Here is a 19245-nt window from a genome sequence, read left to right as displayed (position 1 = left end):
TCAAGTAGGAGAAGTATTAAGTCCAATTATGTCTACATATGTTCGAGACTGATAGTGGCGGAGCCGAAAACTTTTTATAGGGGGCCAAGCTATATGTAACAAAATTCTTAAAAGTTTTTTATTTTTTTATTTTTTTATTTAATGGAAGACCCCAAACAAGTAATTTATGTCATAAAAATTAAAAACCAGTCATTTATAAATTATAAACAAGTCATTCAAGTGTTTTTTTTTTTTTTTTTTGATAATTTTAATAGTTAGAATGGGAGAAAAAAGATTGGAGTTCCAGATGTCATGAACACATCAAGAGATGCCAACCAAACAAAACCAAATAAATTTTTTTTTTTTTTTTGAGAAACAAAAACCAAATAAAATTTGAAGCAAGATAATAATACAAAATATAAATACATCACTCAATATATACAACACTATATTATTACATATATATAATTTAAGTTATAAACTCAACCGTACCATTTTTTTGTTAGGCTTTTTGTGCTAGATTTTTTTTTTTCTTTGGTTTTTTGTTTACCAATTTAATTTGAAAAGTGTTACGTCCATAATATTTTCACAATATTTTACATATATTGGACTAGTTCAAAAATTTTAGATGATAATTTTAAATTTTGAGATAGTCAATTCTAAAATTTGGGAGGGCCAATGGATAAATTTACATGTAATTTTAGTAATTTATAATTTTTTTTTACTAGCTGGGGGTGGCCATCCCCCCGCCCCCCCTAGCCTGCCTCTGGAGTCTAAGACAGGGGCTTCACCAACTAATAATGTTCATTGAAACATGGCTGCCTAGAAAGTATGATGAAGTATAACAATTCAATTTTCAGAAAAATCAATAGTTGAATGGAAAGTAATTCTTTCATTTTCTTTTCTTTTCGTTCTTTTCTCTTCTTCCTTTTCCTTAATAGGTGTCCATTTGGAATGCATGTTTTTTGTGCGTTCTTGCATTTACTGAAAAATAGTGAGTCTTGTGCATTGTTCATGGGACCCGCAAGTACTTTTTTTAGCAAAAAAACTTTAAAACTAGGTCTCACAGCACTATTCACACATCTAAAAATTATTTTGCTACAATGTTTTTAATTTTCAGTTTTCAACGATAAGCGGTATCCAAACAAACCCAGGTGAACAAGGATTCGATTGGAAGAGGCTTATGTGTAACTTTCAAGCCCACCTAAAGAACAATATTCTTTGTTCTAACAGTAACTTTCACAAAAAATATTTGAACACCCATCTTGATTCAAACGTAATGTTTACTTTTTAGGGTCCGTTTAGATTGAGCTTATTTTTATTGAAACTGAAAACTGAAACTGAAAACACTGTAACAAAATAATTTTTAAATGTGTGAATAGTATCATGAGACCCATTTTTAATGAAAAAGTTATTGAAAAGTGAAATTTGTGGGTCTGTGAACAGTGCACTCGTGCACTGTTCATGGTTGACTGGTCAAATAGTGCGGCTGGAACCAAAAAAAAAAATCAGAAAACGCAGCCCAGGATTTAGTGGAAAACGCTGAATCCAAACGGGCACTTAGTCTACTTCTGAGGTGAAATGTACGATAAAGTTTGACTATTCAATTTTTGGAAAAATTAAGTATTTCTTTTTCTTTCCTTTTCTCTAAACTAGTGGAAGACCTGCGCAATGCTCGGATAATGTTGTAAACTGTTATATGAAAAAAGTTATGTAAATGTTGAATATATGTTAAAATAATACTCCCTCCATCCCAGTTTGTTTGTCCTTTATTCCATTTTAGGATGTCCCAAAATATTGTCCTGTTTTTAAAAATAAAATTAATTAATTTACTAATGTTTCTATTATATCCCTATTTTATTTTCAAAACTATTTGAAAAGAAAACTAACAAATATTTTTTAAAAAATCAATCTAATTGGGCCACCTTTTTAGTTGCCTTATTAAGAATAACTCTTTTAAAAAAAAGTTGCTAAATTTATTTAAGGATAGTTTTGTAAACTTATAAACCTTCGCCCCACTTTGTTTGTCCTCTATTCCATTTTGGGATGTCCCAAAATATTGTCCTATTTCTAAAAATAAAAGTCATTAATTTACTAATGTTTCTATTATACCCCTATTTTATTAATAATTCAATTTTTTGATAAATTTATTTAAGGGTAATTTTGGAAACTTATACATTTTCAAAAGGTAGACAAGACAATAAATGATGTTTTCTTAAAAAGTTTCACTTTTCAAACAGGACAAACAAAATGGGATGGAGGGAGTACATTTTTATAAGGCAGGCAAGATAATAAATGATGTTCTCTTAAAAAGATTGACTTTTCAAACAGGACAAACAAATTGGGATGGAGGGAGTAACATGAAGTAACACATTTTTATCAACTCAAACAAAAATCTGTAGTTAAATTTTCAATTAGAATTGCTTGATATAACATTTATCCTTGACTTCACAAATCGTAGATGACTTTAATAAAACAAAACTCACTTGAAGTTAAATAGGGGCAACACTAATAGTCCTTTAAGCAAAATAAATTGTAGTTACATGCTACATCAATACAATTTTCCATCAACGTAGTATTTATCTTCGGCTCCACAAATTGCGAATGACTTCAATAAAACCAAAAAGGAAGTACCAACTCACTTTTAGTTAAGGACAAAACTTAGTTATAGTACTTTAGGTACTGTTTCTTAAGTTCCCCTTTTAAGATTCAGCTATGTGGCTACTTAATTAAAAAATACACTTCTATCTTATGAGAAAAAATTCATATAGCAAAATCTTAACGAGAGAACCTAAGGAACAGCACCTAAGTACTGTACGTAAGTATTGCTCTTTAGTTAAATAGGGGTAGTACTAAATGTCACTAAACAAAAAAGAAAAAAAAATGTGTTGGACTTAGGAAAGTACTAATTGCATATGCTACTTGTGATTAGCTTTTGATGTTTTAAAGCATTAAGCACCACCATGGCACCATAGGTGATTTATCTGTACAAAAATAAAAGGAGGAATATCATTTTATAATCATTATGGAACCAATTACTAAACTTTGTACGATAATTGAAAAGAAAACAAAATTTAAAAATTAACACAGAAAAAAATATTGAACAAAACTAAAACTAATAAAAGGAAATCAAAAACCTTGATATCGAAGACATGTAACTTACCATATTTGTCTGAGACCCCAACATCGCCATTCACCTCTAGTGTAGCAATATCCCTCCACTTGTGAATTGCAAACACAAACATCAAAACCCATCAAAATTTGCCCACAACTAAAAAAATAGTACCTATACAAAATAAGTTTGACATTAAATCCTTAACATTGATACATTAAGAAACAAACAAAATAATAAATCTGAGAGCTTTAAAAAATCCATGCATTCTACTTTTACTACTTCCATTGCCACTTAGAACCAACTCAACTTTGTCCTCGGTGAAGAATTTCAAGCCATTAACCATTTCTAAGATCACTTTATTGTGCAAATGGCTCAAATGCAATAAAGTGGAACAAAGCTTAATTAACAGTGAAGTAAAATCGCAAAAGTTAAAAATATAGGATAATTTCATCCTATTATTCATTTCTATTAGGGGAAGGCAAAATGAAATAGGAGGTATGTTATCAAAAATCAAATTCTTAAAAAAAAAAAAAAAAAAAAAAAGAGCAAATCACTTGGGCATTTTAACAAACACTCTGCGTACAAAATACCCATTTAATATTTAAGTAGACAACATAACTATTTAAATAATAAAAAGGTGAGAAGAAAATAAAAGGTAAAGAATACCTAGAGTTTAGCCAAAACAGAATGAAATGCAGATCTAAGTTTGATTCGAAACACAGCTATCAGAGAAATATATGAGCTTCAAAGTAGATAGGCATCAATGGAGGAAGCAAAGGCAGAGTGGGAGAATAAAATTGGAGGTTCACCTTTTTTTCAGCTATAACAGGTTTTTATAATATGCAAATAATGGGAGAAACTCTTTGATTTCAAAAAAATAAATAAATTATTAGTGCAAGAGTCCAATAAGTTGTATAATTGTCAAAAAGAATAGGAAAAAGTGACTGAAGTCCAAGAGACTAAAAACGGTGAAATCTTTTAATCTTCAGAATTTATTGAAACCGTTAACTACATTGAGACTCCAAATTGTAGTTTTGAAAGGAGCAAAACGTGGGAACAATCAATTGTTAAACTCTCATCTAAACGTGGGAAAAATTAATTTTTCTTATTTTATTATTAATAGAAAGACAAAACTTAGGTACAGTAGCTTAGGTGTTGTTCCTTAGGTTCATTACTTAAAATTCAGCCATGTGGCTATTTAACTAAAAAATACACTTTAATCACATGAGAAAAAATCTACATGGCAAAATATTAGCTTGTGTTGTTATTTGCTCTAGTTTTTCATGTTAATCGGCTTTTTTCTTTAATGAAATTTAAAACATTTTGGAGAATAATGGGAAGAAGTTAGTGATCAAAGCTAAATGCAAAATTAGAGTGCCACTTGGTAAAACTTCACGCTCTCTTACATGAGGTCTCGGCTTTTATATATATATTGATTGATTGATAAATGAACAGTGATTCAATTGGAAGAGGCTTATATGGGTCACTTTCAAGTCCACCTTAAAGACACCCATCTTGACTCAAATGCAATGCTAACTTTTTAGTCTAATACATTATGACTAGTCCTAACAATCCCTTTTCAGAGTAAAAATTGTGCTGAAGTTTGAAAATTCAATTTTTGCGTGGGAGAAAAATATAAACAATTCAAAACTAAGTTATCTCTACATGCATCTGCTTGATAGAGAAATAAAGGGACTGCGCTTAGCAATGGTTGAACAGACATTGCCTGCCATTTGTGCACAAAGATTAATTATTACAATTTGTGCCAATAAATAGAAGGGAACACATTGCTCATATGCACCCTACTATTCTCTCTTACATGAAAATATGAAGCATTTCCGTTTCTTAATTCTTCTTCTTTCCCTCTTTCAAATCATTTCAAGTTATGGCATGAAAATGGTGGGAGGCATTGACTCCAGCACTGACAGAGAAGCCCTTCTAGCTTTCAAATCCTTAGTTTTTGATCCTCAGAATGCTCTCTCTGGATGGAACATAAATTCATCTCATTGTACTTGGTTTGGTGTGAACTGCACCAGCAATGTAACCCAAGTCCAATCACTAAGCCTTACAAATCTTGGGCTCTTTGGCAATATTCCTCCTCGGCTCTCCAATCTCACTTCCCTTAAGACTCTAAACCTTTACAAAAACTCTTTTTTTGGCCAAATTCCTTCTGAGCTAGGCCGTCTTACTAGCCTTCAGAGTATAATTCTCGCAACAAACAACATCAATGGCACCATTCCTATTAGTCTATCTGATTGCCTTATGCTTGAACAGATGAGTTTTGGGAACAACAAACTTACCGGTCTCCTTCCTAGTGAACTAGGCCAACTTCCTAGACTGAAAATTCTTGATGTATCCATGAACAATCTTACCGGTGCAATTCCCCCTACTTTTGGCAATCTCTCCACTATGACCAATCTCAGCATAGCAAGAACCAACATATCTGGCAAAACTCCAAATGAATTGGGCCGTCTCCATAATCTTATCAGGCTCCAACTCTCGGAGAATCAATTAAGTGGTGAGATACCCTTTTCTATTTTCAACATATCCTCCTTGAAGTTCTTATCTCTCACAGAAAACAGGCTTGTTGGAAAGCTGCCATCCAATATAGGTCTTACCCTTCCCAACATAAGGGAACTCCACCTGGGGGGCAATAGTCTGGAAGGGCCAATACCAAGTTCTTTATCCAATGCTTCACATATTGAAATCCTTGATCTCCCTTCAAATAATTTCACTGGGCCTATTCCTTTACTTGGTAACTTGAAAAATCTTGCCAAATTAATTCGTGGCCTAAACAAATTATCTTCTACAACAGAGCAGAATTTTCAAGTGTTTGGTTCCCTTACAAAATGTACCAAGTTGGGAGTACATCTTTCTCAATTCCAACCAATTAGCTGGTGAGCTTCCCAGTTCGGTTGCAAATCTCTCAATCAATCTCCAACAATTTTTTATTGATGATAATTTGTTGACCGGTAGCTTCCCTCAAGGATTTGAGAGGTACCAAAACCTTACAGCTTTATCAATTCAACAAAATTATTTCAAAGGCCAAATACCAATGTCCATTGGAAAGCTTCAGAAACTACGAATACTTCAGGTACATGAAAACCTCTTCTCCGGAGAAATTCCGGACATCTTTAGCAATCTCACACAACTATATGAGCTATATATGGGATATAACCAGTTATCTGGTAGAATTCCCATGAGTATAGCTACATGCCAGCTGTTAGAGACATTTTTTCTAGCTGGGACAGCGGTCAATGGAAGCATTCCAAAGGAAATTTTTGAGCTTCCCCAGCTAAAATTTTTTATACTGGCGAATAACACTTTAAGCGGTTCTCTGCCCTACGAATTTGGCCATTTGAGACAGTGTGAAATCATGGACATTTCTGGAAACCAGCTATCCGGATATATTCCTGCAATTACTGAGAGATTCTCAAGTTTGCGCAGGCTCAACATTGCAAGAAATAAGATAACTGGCTCATTACCAAAGTCGCTGGAATATCTAGCGGCACTGGAGAGCTTGGATCTTTCTTCCAACAATCTCTCAGGCCTAATCCCCAAAGAGTAGCAGAACCTTCATGTTTTGGAGACGTTAAATTTGTCTTTCAACAGCTTTGAAGGAGATGTACCGAAAAATGGTGTCTTTGCAAAAATCAGATGGGATTCTCTCCAGGGAAACTCCAGGCTCTGTGCATTTGACCATGATGCTGCCGAAAAGCTAAGAGTCAATACTTGTGTCACAAAAAAGAAGTCAAATTCTCATTTAGTACTCAAAGTCACTATTCCAATTTCTGCTATCATTGTGCTTGTCTGTGCATTGTGTTTAGTGTGGGCACTAATCACCAAAAAGAAGAGCAAGATAATAAACAATGGAACTTCTTCATCTGTAGTCAAGGGTTTACCCCCAAGGCTATCTTACTCAGAAATCCAGCTTGGTACAAATGGTTTTGCCACAGAAAATTTGTTAGGAAAGGGAGCGTTTGGGTCTGTTTATAGAGCTGTTTTCAGTAGTAGTGAGAATGGAACCCAGACCACAGTTGCAGTGAAGGTTCTAGACTTGACACAAAGTAAAGCTTCCAAGAGTTTTGATGCAGAATGTGAAGCTCTAAGAAACATCCGGCATCGGAACCTTGTTAAGGTGATCACTTCTTGCTCTAGCATTGATCACACAGGAGCTGCATTCAAGGCTTTGGCTATGAAATTCATGTCTAACGGTAACTTGGATAAGTGGTTGTATCCAGAGGATGTTGAACGTGGATCAACTCTGACATTAACCCAGAGACTGAATATTTCCATTGATGTTGCTACTGCCTTAGATTACCTACATCATGATTGTGATCCACCAGTAGTCCATTGTGATTTGAAACCCGGAAATGTGCTTTTGGACGAAGATATGACTGCTCATGTTGGAGATTTTGGGTTAGCAAGGTTTCTCTCCCATAATTCATCACAGAATGAAAGCAGCACAATTGGTCTAAAAGGCTCAATTGGTTACATTGCTCCAGGTATGTAAAACTTATAGTATGAAACTTGAATGGAACTTATGATTAAACTCACAATTTCCTAATGGATTAAGCTTTTAGGACAAATGGTAATTTATCATAGTACCAGCCCAACTAATTTCAAGTTCCGAACATGTTTCCACTCTACTTCTCTTGCTACATTTAACCCAAAGAACATATTTGAATGGAAGAAATAGGAATATTTAACACTATGTTTCCTGCATAGTTCTTTAAGCTTTTAATAATTTCTGGTTGGGAATTCTTGATCCTAATATCCTGAATTCTTTTGTAGAGTATGGCTTGGGCGGAAAGGCTTCAACCAGTGGGGATGTCTATGGCTTTGGAATACTGCTGCTTGAGATGATCATTGCCAAGAAGCCCACAGATAGGATGTTCCAGGAAGGTTTAAGCCTAAACAATTTCATCTCTGAAGTGCACGAGAGTAAAATCTTGGATATTGCTGATCCAAGGCTTTTCAAGGATTATGAATCTGTAACACGAAGCAGCAGTACTAGTTGTTCTATTGGTGGAGATAGCAGCAGCAGCAGCAGCGCCAGCAACAACAATAACAACAACATTACTTTAAGAAGTGAGGAGTGTGTGGCTGCAATGGTGGGAGTTGGATTATCTTGTGCTGCTCATTCATCAAAAGAACGTTTTACTATGAGAGAAGCCTTATCCAAGTTGCAAGAGATTAAAAGGAGTTTTTTTGGATCTTGAAGCATTGCCTTAACACTTTTGTGCGGAGTTTAAGTTCATTGCTCAAGCTATTTAAGTTTGATGGCCAATTAAAAGGATCATATGTCAAATTGCATTTTCTTTATCAAACCCCAAATTGAGGCAGTTCAGAATTTTCTTATGTTAACATGTGCTAAAATAAGATAAAACCTTAGACCACACCTTTAATGAATGCAACATCCCCTTGGTTCATATTGAGCTATCTCTTATTCATTTGCCTTTTAATATTGCCCCTTCGCATGCTCTAGAAAAAATTTTCAGTGGTTTTTGTAAGAAATCAATCAATATCTACCCTATTCCTTATTCAATCTGATTGAATTAATCCCATATTGTGGCTACACACTAGCACAACCCAAAGTGTTACATTTTATGCCATAGAAGGTTATGTGTATCTAGTGTTCCTTGTTTATAAACCCAGTTTACTACTACAAGAGTTAGGTCCTTTTGTAACGGTACTCTGGTTATGTAATGCCTTATAAACCGGTTTAAAACACTAGTTTATATACTTTCGTGCGTGTTTGATGTAGGACACGATTTCTCTTAATTTTTTAAATATTTAATTTTAGTATTTTTATGTAATTTTTGTTATTTTAGGTTTAGGTTATTTATTTCCTTCTTTTTAGGTGTTTTTAATGTTGTTTAGTCAAATTAGGGTTTTATATGCCTTCGTAGCGGCTTAGGGTTTCTAGTTGCCCTAGGTTTTGTTTTTACTATTTAAATGCATTGTAACTTCCAAAGGTAATTCAATTTTCAGACTATTATCAGTAAACACAGACTTTTGTCAAATTATTTCTCTGGTGGATTCCAGTTTTCTTCTCCTTGTGGATTTAGGGAAACCTCTCATAGATTCGAGGTTTACTATTAGGAACTAACAGTTTAGTTTCTATTCCATCAAGAGAGCATCGTGTATGCTTTCTTTAGGCTTTCGTGGTATCAGAGCCTTGACTTACCCTGGTCCAATGGCTATCCGGCGAGACGGTGACCACCACAACAACGACGGCAGCAACGACGTTGACAGCATAGTCCTCACTAGGGCTGAGTTCCTTAATTTTCGTGATGAGAATCACCAATTTTGTGAAAAGAGTCAACAAATTATAGGTGAAATCATGAAAAAGATTGCTACTCTTCTTGCTAGGAAATCATCTCACAAAAACAATGACCAATATATTCAAAGAAGCACTCCTAACTACAAGAAAATTCCATTCTTTGATGGAGATATGTGTAAGATGGATTTTATCGACTGGCTTCTTTATTTGAAAGAGTATATTAATTTTTGGAAGATTTGTGATGAAAAAAAAGTATGGCTTGCATCTAATAAATTGGACGATGAAGAAAGGAATGGTGGGAAGAGATTCAAATCAATAGAAAGCGGCAAGGTAAGCATCCAATCTACTCTTGGCAAAGAATGAAAAAAGTATTAGTTGAATTATGGTTTCCTAATGACTATTATGATATACTAGATTATACAAGCGTTGATTATAAATATGTATATTCATATGGAAAGCAATATGTTCAAAACAAGAAAGGTCAAAACCAAAATTATCACAGCCAAATGTCAAATAAAGGAAAGGGTTTGAGGGTTGAGAAAAAGTAGCCTATTACTAAAGAAAAATTTGAAGTGGTTAAAAAAGATCAAGACTTGCAACAAGTTATTGAATTGAAGATTGAAAATACCACTTGTCAAAAATTTGATGAAGAGGTCAAAGAAACGAAGGTTGAGTTGATTGTGGACAATGACAAGAATGAAGAGATGGTAATTATTGAGAACATTGTGAAAGATTCAATTGAGGTCAAATATGAGGATGAGCCCACAACTCACAATCCTCAGGTCTCAATTGATTTGTTGAAGATGACTACACAATATATTGATTTTCTTGGAGTAGAAAATTTTAATTTTATTATCAACCCTTTGTTGATTGATGTTGTAAATAAATTGAAGGTAGATAAGAAGAAATTTTATGCTACACTTTATGAAGGATTCAAGTTTCAAAACCGGATCAAGTTATTAAAGCATTTGAAGTATTTGTTTATTTGGAGTGGAAGATTTCAAATTTTAAAGATGAACTTGAGGATGAGTTTGTTTCAAGTAGGGGGTCTGATGTAGGATACAATTTCTCTAATATTTGTAAATATTTAATTTTAGTATATTTATGTAATTTTTGTTATTTTAGGATTAGGTTATTTATTTCCTTCTTTTTAGGTGTTTTTAATGTTGTTTAGTCAAATTAGAGTTTTATATGCGTTCGTAGCCGCCTTAGGGTTTCTAGTTGCCTAGGTTTTATTTTTACTATTTAGTCACATTGTAGCTTCCAAAGGCAATTCAATTTTTGGACTATTATCAATAAACACATACTTTTGTCAAATTATTTCTCTGGTGGATTCCAGTTTTCTTCTCTAAAGCCCTCGTGGATTCGAGGTTTATTATCAGGAACTAACAATTTAGTTTATATTCCATCAAGAGAGTGTCGTGTGTGCTTACTACAAAAAAGATTGCTATTTGCGACGAAACCTTTTCGACAATTACAAAAAACCATCGTAAAAACTAGCTTTTTCGATGACTCATCAAATATCAACACATTTGTGACGGCAAAATGAGTCTATTATTTTTGTCGAAAATGTGATTTTTTGTTTAGGGAAATGTTCCCACCTTACTTTTTACGACGGCATAAAAATGTTCGTTGCTAGTAAGATATTATTTATGACAACTAAAGAAAAACCGTTGGAACTATTAACACTTGTGATGGCTTTGGTACATCGAAAATACAAAATATGTATGTTTTTTATGGTGTTAGTATTTGCGACAAACAATCTTCCATCGTAAATATAAAAGAGGGTATTATTTACGATGACAGAAGAAACACCGTCAACACTATTAACACTTGTGACGGCCTTTGTGCATTGAAAATACAAAATATATATTCTTTATGGTGTTATTATTTGTGACAAACATGATTCCATCATAAATATAAAAAAGGGTATTAGCGACAGACATGAAACCATCGAAATTGGTAAAATATTTTGGAGGGAAAATTCCCCCCTTACTTTTCACATTTGTGACAACATTTATCCATCGCAATTAATTTTTTTTTTTTTTCTAATTGAGTTTGTATTTACGACAAACATGCTAACTGTCGTAAATAGCTAATTTGCTTTAAAAGAAAGAATGTATACTTTAAAATTTGGCAGTAAAATTTTATTTTTCTTTACTGCCACTCCCTCCCTCCTACCCCCACCCCTCTCAAAATTTAGAATTTGGCAGCAAAAAATTTAAAATTCAGATCATCCAAAAAAAATTAATTTATACTTTAAAATTTTATAATTGACCCTTATAAATTTGTCGAAAAAAATTCAAAAAATAAAATAAAGTTGGTACAACAATGCGAACAAACCCATCTTCTCAACCCAAAAAAAAAGGTTAAAAAACCCAAAAATATAGGAAATTCCTTTGAGATAAAATTTATTCTAAAATTCAAAGAAAAATAAAAAGAAACGCATAAACGCATAATTGTTTAAATTCAAGTTTTTGTAGTTTAAAATAATTCATAAAAGATAAGTTTATAGATCAAATGGAAAATTACATCTGATTGGTATGAAAATTGGCATTCATGTTAAAAACATATAGAGCATATAATTCAACGGTTTGATTTTCAAAATATGAATTCAAAAATAAGTTATTGGATGGTGTAACATTTGTTAGAATTACGTCAGGTGTAATTTGAGCCCAAACCTATATTTCTTAATTCGATGTGAATTTTGATAAATCTACTGTTAGATCACATTATCTTCATATATTTTTCATGCTTACAAATTTCAAGGTGATTAAAGATCAATAGTCATGTCATCAATCAATTGTCTAGATTCAAGTTTTAGTAGTTTAAAATAATGCATGAAAGATGAGTTTATAGATCAAATAGTTAATCACATTCGATTGGCAGGAAAATTGGAATGCATGTTAAGACCATATAGAAAATGTAATCCAACGGTTAGATTTTTAAAATATGAATCCAATAATAAGTTATTGGGTGGTGTAACATTTTTTAGAGTTATGTTAGGTGTAACTTGAACCTAACCCTATATTTCTTAATTAGATGTGAATTTAGACAAATCTACCGTTAGATTACATTATCTTCATATATTTTTCATGCTTACAAATTTTCAAGGTGATCAAAGATTAATAGCCATGTCATCAATCAATTGTCTAGAATCAAGTTTTAGTAGTTTAAAATAATGCATAAAAGATGAGTTCCTAGATCAAATGGTAAATTACATCCGATTGGCATGAAAATTGGCATGCATGTTAAGAACATATAGAACATATAATCTAATGGTTGGATTTTCAAAATATTAATTCAATAATAAGTTATTAGGTGATGTAACATTTTTTAGAGTTACAATATTTGTAACTTGAACCCAACTCTATATTTCTTAATTCAATGTGAATTTTGACAAATCTACCGTTAGATTACATTATTTTCATATATTTTTCATGCTTACAAAATTTCAAGGTGATCAAATATTAATAGCCATGTCATCAATAAATTGTCTAGATTCAAGTTTTAGTAATTTAAAATAATGCATAAAAGATGAGTTCATAGATCAAATGGTAAATTACATCCGATTGGCATGAAAATTGGCATTCATATTAAGAACATATAGAAAATGTAATCCAATGGTTGGATTTTTAAAATATTAATTCAATTATAAGTTATTGGGTGATGTAACATTTTTTAGAGTTACAACACGTGTAACTTGAACCCAACTCTATATTTCTTAATTCGATGTGAATTTTGACAAATCTACCGTTAGGTTGCATTATCTTCATATATTTTTCATGCTTTTAAAATTTCAAGGTGATCAATTATTAATTGTCATGTTAACAATCAATTGTCTAGATTCAAGTTTAAGTAGTTTAAAATAATGCATAAAAGATGAGTTCTTAGATCAAATGGTAAATTACATCCAATTGGCATGAAAATTGGCATGCATGTTAAGAACATATAGAACATATAATCTAATGGTTGGATTTTCAAAATATTAATTCAATAATAAGTTATTAGGTGATGTAACATTTTTTAGAGTTACAACATGTGGAACTTGAATCCAACTCTATATTTTTTAATTCAATGTGAATTTTGACAAATCTACCGTTAGATTACATTATTTTCATATATTTTTCATGCTTACAAAATTTCAAGGTGATCAAATATTAATAGCCATGTCATCAATAAATTGTCTAGACTCAAGTTTTAGTAATTTAAAATAATGCATAAAAGATGAGTTCATAGATCAAATGGTAAATTACATCCGATTGGCATGAAAATTGGCATGCATGTTAAGAACATATAGAAAATGTAATCCAATGGTTGGATTTTTAAAATATTAATTCAATTATAAGTTATTGGGTGATGTAACATTTTTTAGAGTTACAACATGTGTAACTTGAACTCAACTCTATATTTCTTAATTCGATGTGAATTTTGACAAATCTACCATTAGATTGCATTATCTTCATATATTTTTCATGCTTATAAAATTTCAGGTGATCAATTATTAATTGTCATGTCAACAATCAATTGTCTAGATTCAAGTTTAAGTAGTTTAAAATAATGTATAAAAGATGAGTTTATAGATCAAATGGTAAATTACATCCGATTGGCATGAAAATTAGTATGCATGTTAAGATCATATAGAACATGTAATCCAATGGTTGGATTTTCAAAATATTAATTCAATTATAAGTTATTGGGTGATATAACATTTTTTAGAGTTACAACACATGTAATTTGAACCCAACTCTATATTTCTTAATTCGATGTGAATTTTGACAAATCTACCATTAGATTGCATTATCTTCATATATTTTTCATGCTTATAAAATTTCAAGGTGATCAATTATGAATTGTCATGTCAACAATCAATTGTCTAGATTCAAGTTTAAGTAGTTTAAAATAATGTATAAAAGATGAGTTCACAGATCAAATGGTAAATTACATCCGATTGGCATGAAAATTGGCATGCATGTTAAGAACATATAGAACATGTAATCCAATGGTTGGATTTTCAAAATATTAATTCAATTATAAGTTATTGGGTGATGAACATTTTTTAGAGTTACAACACGTGTAACTTGAACCCAACTCTATATTTCTTAATTCGATGTGAATTTTGACAAATCTACCGTTAGATTACATTATCTTCATATATTTTTTTTGCTTACAAAATTTCAAGGTGATCAAAGATTAATAGTCATGTTATCAATCAATTGTCTAGATTCAAGTTTTAGTAGTTTAAAAATAATGGTAAATTACATCCGATTGACTTGAAAATTGGCATGCATATTAAGAACATATAGAACATGTAATCCAATGGTTGGATTTTCAAAATATTAATTCAATTATAAGTTATTGGGTGATATAACATTTTTTAGAGTTACAACACGTGTAACTTGAACCCAATTCTATATTTCTTAATTCGATGTGAATTTTGACAAATCTAACGTTAGATTACATTATCTTCGTATATTTTTCGTGCTTATAAAATTTCAAGGTGATCAATTATTATTTGTCATGTCATCAATCAATCGTTTAAATTTAAGTTTTTGTAATTTAAATTCAAGTTTATATCTTTGACCATTGGATTGGTAGAATGTGGTGAAATATTTGATTTTGTAAATGACAGTGACAATCAGACGGTTAGATTATGAGAACAGAGTAATCAAATCTTATGAAACTTTGTTAAAGTCTACTAAACTTGGCCAATCTTTGGTTAAAATTCAAAGTTGGTTCCAAGACCACTGGATTTGATAAAATTAGGTTGATTAAGGAGGTTTTAAGTGGGTTTTGAGTATTGGCCAGTGTTTTAAGGTTTTGTTTTGTTTTGTTTTCATGCCTTTATCTGTTTCTAGTTTTAAAATGCCAAAGTCAAAAGTCAAATTTGACCATTGGATTGAAATAGTGGGATAAAATATTAGTTTTGATGAATTCTGAGCTTAATCAAATGGTTGGATTAGAAGAGCGTAACCAATCAAAATTTCTTGGTATGTTGGTACAACCAATATTATGAATACCGTTTCGGAACCTGTTTCGACTTGTCTATTGTAATGAAATATTTCGATACCGATCAATTTCAAGTACCATTTTGGAATTACGGCTAAAATATATATTTATATATTATTATTTCTCTTATGTAAAATAATGAATTTAATATAGTTTTCTATTAAAAAAAAGTGGGATTATTATTTTAAAAAAACATTTATTTTATGGTTTTTTTTTTTTTGTAAATAAAACTCACATTTTTTATAATTGTACACAAGTGAGCTTCCAAGAAGCTTCCTACTAGCTACTTTTTCCCATTTCCCAACCCACCCACGTGACTAGTACACTGTAACCTACTAATGCTACTTCTTCTATCTTTCATTATTGCAGATTGCTAATCTTCTCCACTCATTCTCATCTTCTCCATCTTTTTTTTTCCACAAGTCCAAATCCAAAATCTGACCATTAGTTGGATTGGAAGAATTTTTTAAATACTCTTTAATTAATTTTTTTTTTGAGAAAAATTTAATTAAAATTTTAAATCAGTAATAAGATAATTTTGGAAAATTGAGAGCTAGTTAGTATACAACATTTTTAATATTAATTAAAAAAAATTTGGTTAATGAGATTTCAAGTGAAAAATGTTTTTTCCCTTGGGAGGTTTTGCCAAATAAAATACACAAAATTATTTTTTATTTTTTAAATATTGAGGTTATATTTTCTTACAAAAAAATCCACCTACACAATATTGAGGTTATATTTCACTAACTTTTGAAACTTCCTATTTGAGATGGAATAAAATTGCAACATAGGTTAAAATTTTCTTTACCGCCACCCCCTCCTTCCTATTCCCACCCTTCTCAAAATTTAGAATTTGGTAGCTAAAAATTTAAAATTCAAATCATCCAAAAAAAAAAAAAAATTAATTTATACTTTAAAATTTTATAATTGACCCATATAAATTTGTTGAAAAAAATTCAAAAAATAAAATAAAGTTGGTTCAACAATGTTAACAAACCCATCTTCTCAACAAAAAATAAAATTTTAAAAAACCCAAAAATATAGGAAATTCCTTTCAGGTAAACATATCCCTAATTACAAAACAAAAAAAAAAAAAAAGCCCAAATCTGTCTTCCTCAACAAATCCCTAATTCCCAATGCAAAAATCAAAAAATAGAAATATTAAAAAAAAAAAAAAAAATACACAACTCTATCTTATTACTCTCTTGCGCCGTTAGTATCTTTGCTTGTCTCTACACCATCGTTCTCCATACTTGCCAGAATCCAATCATCTTGCTAAGCCACTGGTATCACTTACTCTATCTCACTCTCTTTGTCTGCACTTTAGTTTTTGTACAGTTTTAAATTATACTGCACGTTCTGGTTCATGAATCCACTGAATAGATATATAGGGTCCGTTTGGATTGAACTTATTGTTGTTGAAACTGAAAACTGAAAGAAAGCTGAAAACACTGTAGTAAAATAATTTTTAAATGTGTAAATAGTATCGTGGGACCTATTTTTAATATTTTTTTAATACGTGAACAGTGTATGTAAAGTATGTGAACCGTGCATACACTGTTCATAACAGTAAATGTTGTCTCCCAAAGTCAACAAATGCGGGCCAAAAAAAAAAAAGGTAGAAAACGTGAACTGAAAAACGCGGACGCACAGAGACTAGAATCCCATTGACCACTTTTCAATAATATATATTTGTTGAAGCTGTGACAATTGTACAATAATAGTATTATAATAATAGAATTTGTCTTGTAGTATATAATAATATAAGTGTACCGTAAATAGTAACTTTAGCATTTTTTTTTTTTTTGCTAAACTTTAGCAATTTGTTGAAACTGTTCATTTTATTTGTATATAATTATTTAATTAAATGAGTGAATCTCTAAAATTTGATCAAGTTTTTCATGTTAGTTAGTTTACAATATATTCAGATGTGGTGTTGTTAAGTTAGTTTTTTAGTTTTTAACTTTTATAATAAGTTTATCTATCACAATTTTTTTTTTATTTTTATCTTTATATTGATATTTCTAATATGGTCCTTGGTTTTAATTATATTTTTGTTGACTAAATAATTACAACTTATCAAAGATGTGGCTTTCTTTTTAACTACGTTACAGGTGAATGGCAAAGAAAAGTAAGAAGCGAGCTATAAAACAAGCGAGAGATAAAGGTGATAGTGGTAGTCAATCACAAGTTGCACCTTCATCATCTGAGTCTCCAACTAATGAAGCACTTGTTTCTTTTAATAGTGTGATTAATGGGGGCAGCGAAGGTAATACTTAATATCTTCCTAAAGTTTATATGCTAATATACCAATTTTATGCTTAAAGCTTATTTATTTATTTTTACTTATTCCATTATTGGTAGGATCTACTGTACAAAAGAAAAGAGGTCGGGGAAAGGCAAGGGTGTTTATCCAGGTCATAACCACAAGTGTGAGATACATGACAGAAGGTCTTTTTTCCCTATTTTTTGGTTACTTTAATCATTTATTTTTTAGTGCTTACATTTCATTTATATGTAATATTTTACATGCTTTGTGTTTCTTTCATATTATTAGATTCATAGAAAAGAAAATACCCCAAGAGATTACTATTAAGTTCCACCAAAACATTACTGGGCCATGGACAACTTTTTCAAAATACCCTAAAGAACAACTGAATATGCTTTATGAGTTATACAAAGAAGCACAATTTGAGACAGATGACTTAGTTCTTGAGAGGGAGGTATTTGATGAGCATGTCAAACGACGCTATCCTGATTGGATGTGGCACCTTAGAGAAGAATGTGTAACAAATAAAATTCCTCAAGATGAATGGTACAAGCATCCCCCAGATGATGTAACTCCAACTATTTGGAAAGAGATGTGCAACAAATGGAATAATCGCAAGTGAAAGGTGATTATAAAATGAACTTTATTAATAGTTTTTTTTAATATATTTTTTTCTAAAATCTTTCTTAGAAGCAAATGTTTAATAATTAACTCATTTAGTGTATTTTTTTCATGTAACCAGGAAAAGAGTGATAGAAACAAAAGAAATCGCAGAAGGAGATCAAAATATTACAGACCAATGCTGGAGAAGGAAATCAAAATGTGGATGAAAACATAGAAGATGACTCTGAGGAGGAAGATGACTAAGATGGCTCTCAAAAGGAGAATACTGACTCAGATGATGATTGATCTTCCAATATTTATGTTTTCAAGTTTGGTGAAGGATATTATAGCTTTCATGTAGACGTTTTAATTTTTTTTTTTTTTTTTTTATTGCATTGTGCACTTTCTAGATTTGGACAATTATGGATTTGTGCTTGTTATTTGAATTGAAAAACTTTTGGGAGATTTATGTTTCCTCGCAATTAAAATATTAGATATGATTTCTCTTTTATTATTGACAGAGTTATTTTGTTGCAAATAATGTATTACTGATGTGGTGAATAGGTTTCAATAACAGTCAAAGTTCATTGGAAAAGGTAAATGGTCACATTGATAATGTATTGTTGACAAAAAACCAATTATTTTACGATGGCTTTTAGTCGTTGAAAAACTACATTAATGACGACTATAGTTCATCACAAAAGTTATTTTCGACGACAAACCAAGTACTTATGACAGCTTTTATTCGTCAAAACAAGGACATTAACAACGGCCTTAGTTCGTCATAGAAAGTATTTGGTCGTTTGACTTTCTCGTATGAAGTTACATTGTCGACGACAAATCAAGTAATTATAACGGCTTTTATTCATCAAAAAAGGTATTAACAACGGCCTTAGTTCGTCGTAGAAAGTATTTGGTCATACGAATTCCTCATATAAAGTTGTATTGTCAATGACAAATGAAATTACTATGACGGCATTTTGT

At 31.2% G+C, this 19245-nt stretch overlaps 1 protein-coding gene and 1 long non-coding RNA gene across 2 annotated transcripts; both read left to right on the top strand.

Moving 5' to 3' along the window:
* Positions 1–6149: 6149 nt before the first annotated feature.
* On the top strand, positions 6150–8316 carry LOC115980590 (receptor kinase-like protein Xa21). The gene is made up of 3 exons (XM_031102824.1): positions 6150–6658; positions 6707–7599; positions 7889–8316. The coding sequence occupies exons 1-3, from the start codon at positions 6150–6152 to the stop codon at positions 8314–8316; spliced, it is 1830 nt and encodes a 609-aa protein (XP_030958684.1).
* Positions 8317–16605: 8289 nt separating this feature from the next.
* Positions 16606–17790, top strand: LOC115979387. Its single transcript, XR_004089047.1, has 3 exons — positions 16606–16675; positions 17504–17658; positions 17754–17790. It is a non-coding gene; the product is annotated as an uncharacterized LOC115979387 (long non-coding RNA).
* Positions 17791–19245: the final 1455 nt, after the last annotated feature.

This window comes from Quercus lobata, chromosome 3 (assembly GCF_001633185.2).
Source record: "Quercus lobata isolate SW786 chromosome 3, ValleyOak3.0 Primary Assembly, whole genome shotgun sequence".
In the NCBI taxonomy this organism is placed as follows: Eukaryota; Viridiplantae; Streptophyta; class Magnoliopsida; order Fagales; family Fagaceae; genus Quercus; species Quercus lobata.
Note: the sequence above shows the minus strand (reverse complement) of the source record. Positions and strands in the feature narration are given on the sequence as shown.

Coding starts and splice junctions, on each gene's coding strand:
- LOC115980590 (XM_031102824.1), top strand. CDS start 6,150: ATGTCCATTGGAAAGCTTCAGAAACTACGAATACTTCAGGTACATGAA. Junction 6,659..6,706: donor TCAGGCCTAATCCCCAAAGA/GTAGCAGAACCT, acceptor GTCTTTCAACAG/CTTTGAAGGAGATGTACCGA. Junction 7,600..7,888: donor AATTGGTTACATTGCTCCAG/GTATGTAAAACT, acceptor ATTCTTTTGTAG/AGTATGGCTTGGGCGGAAAG.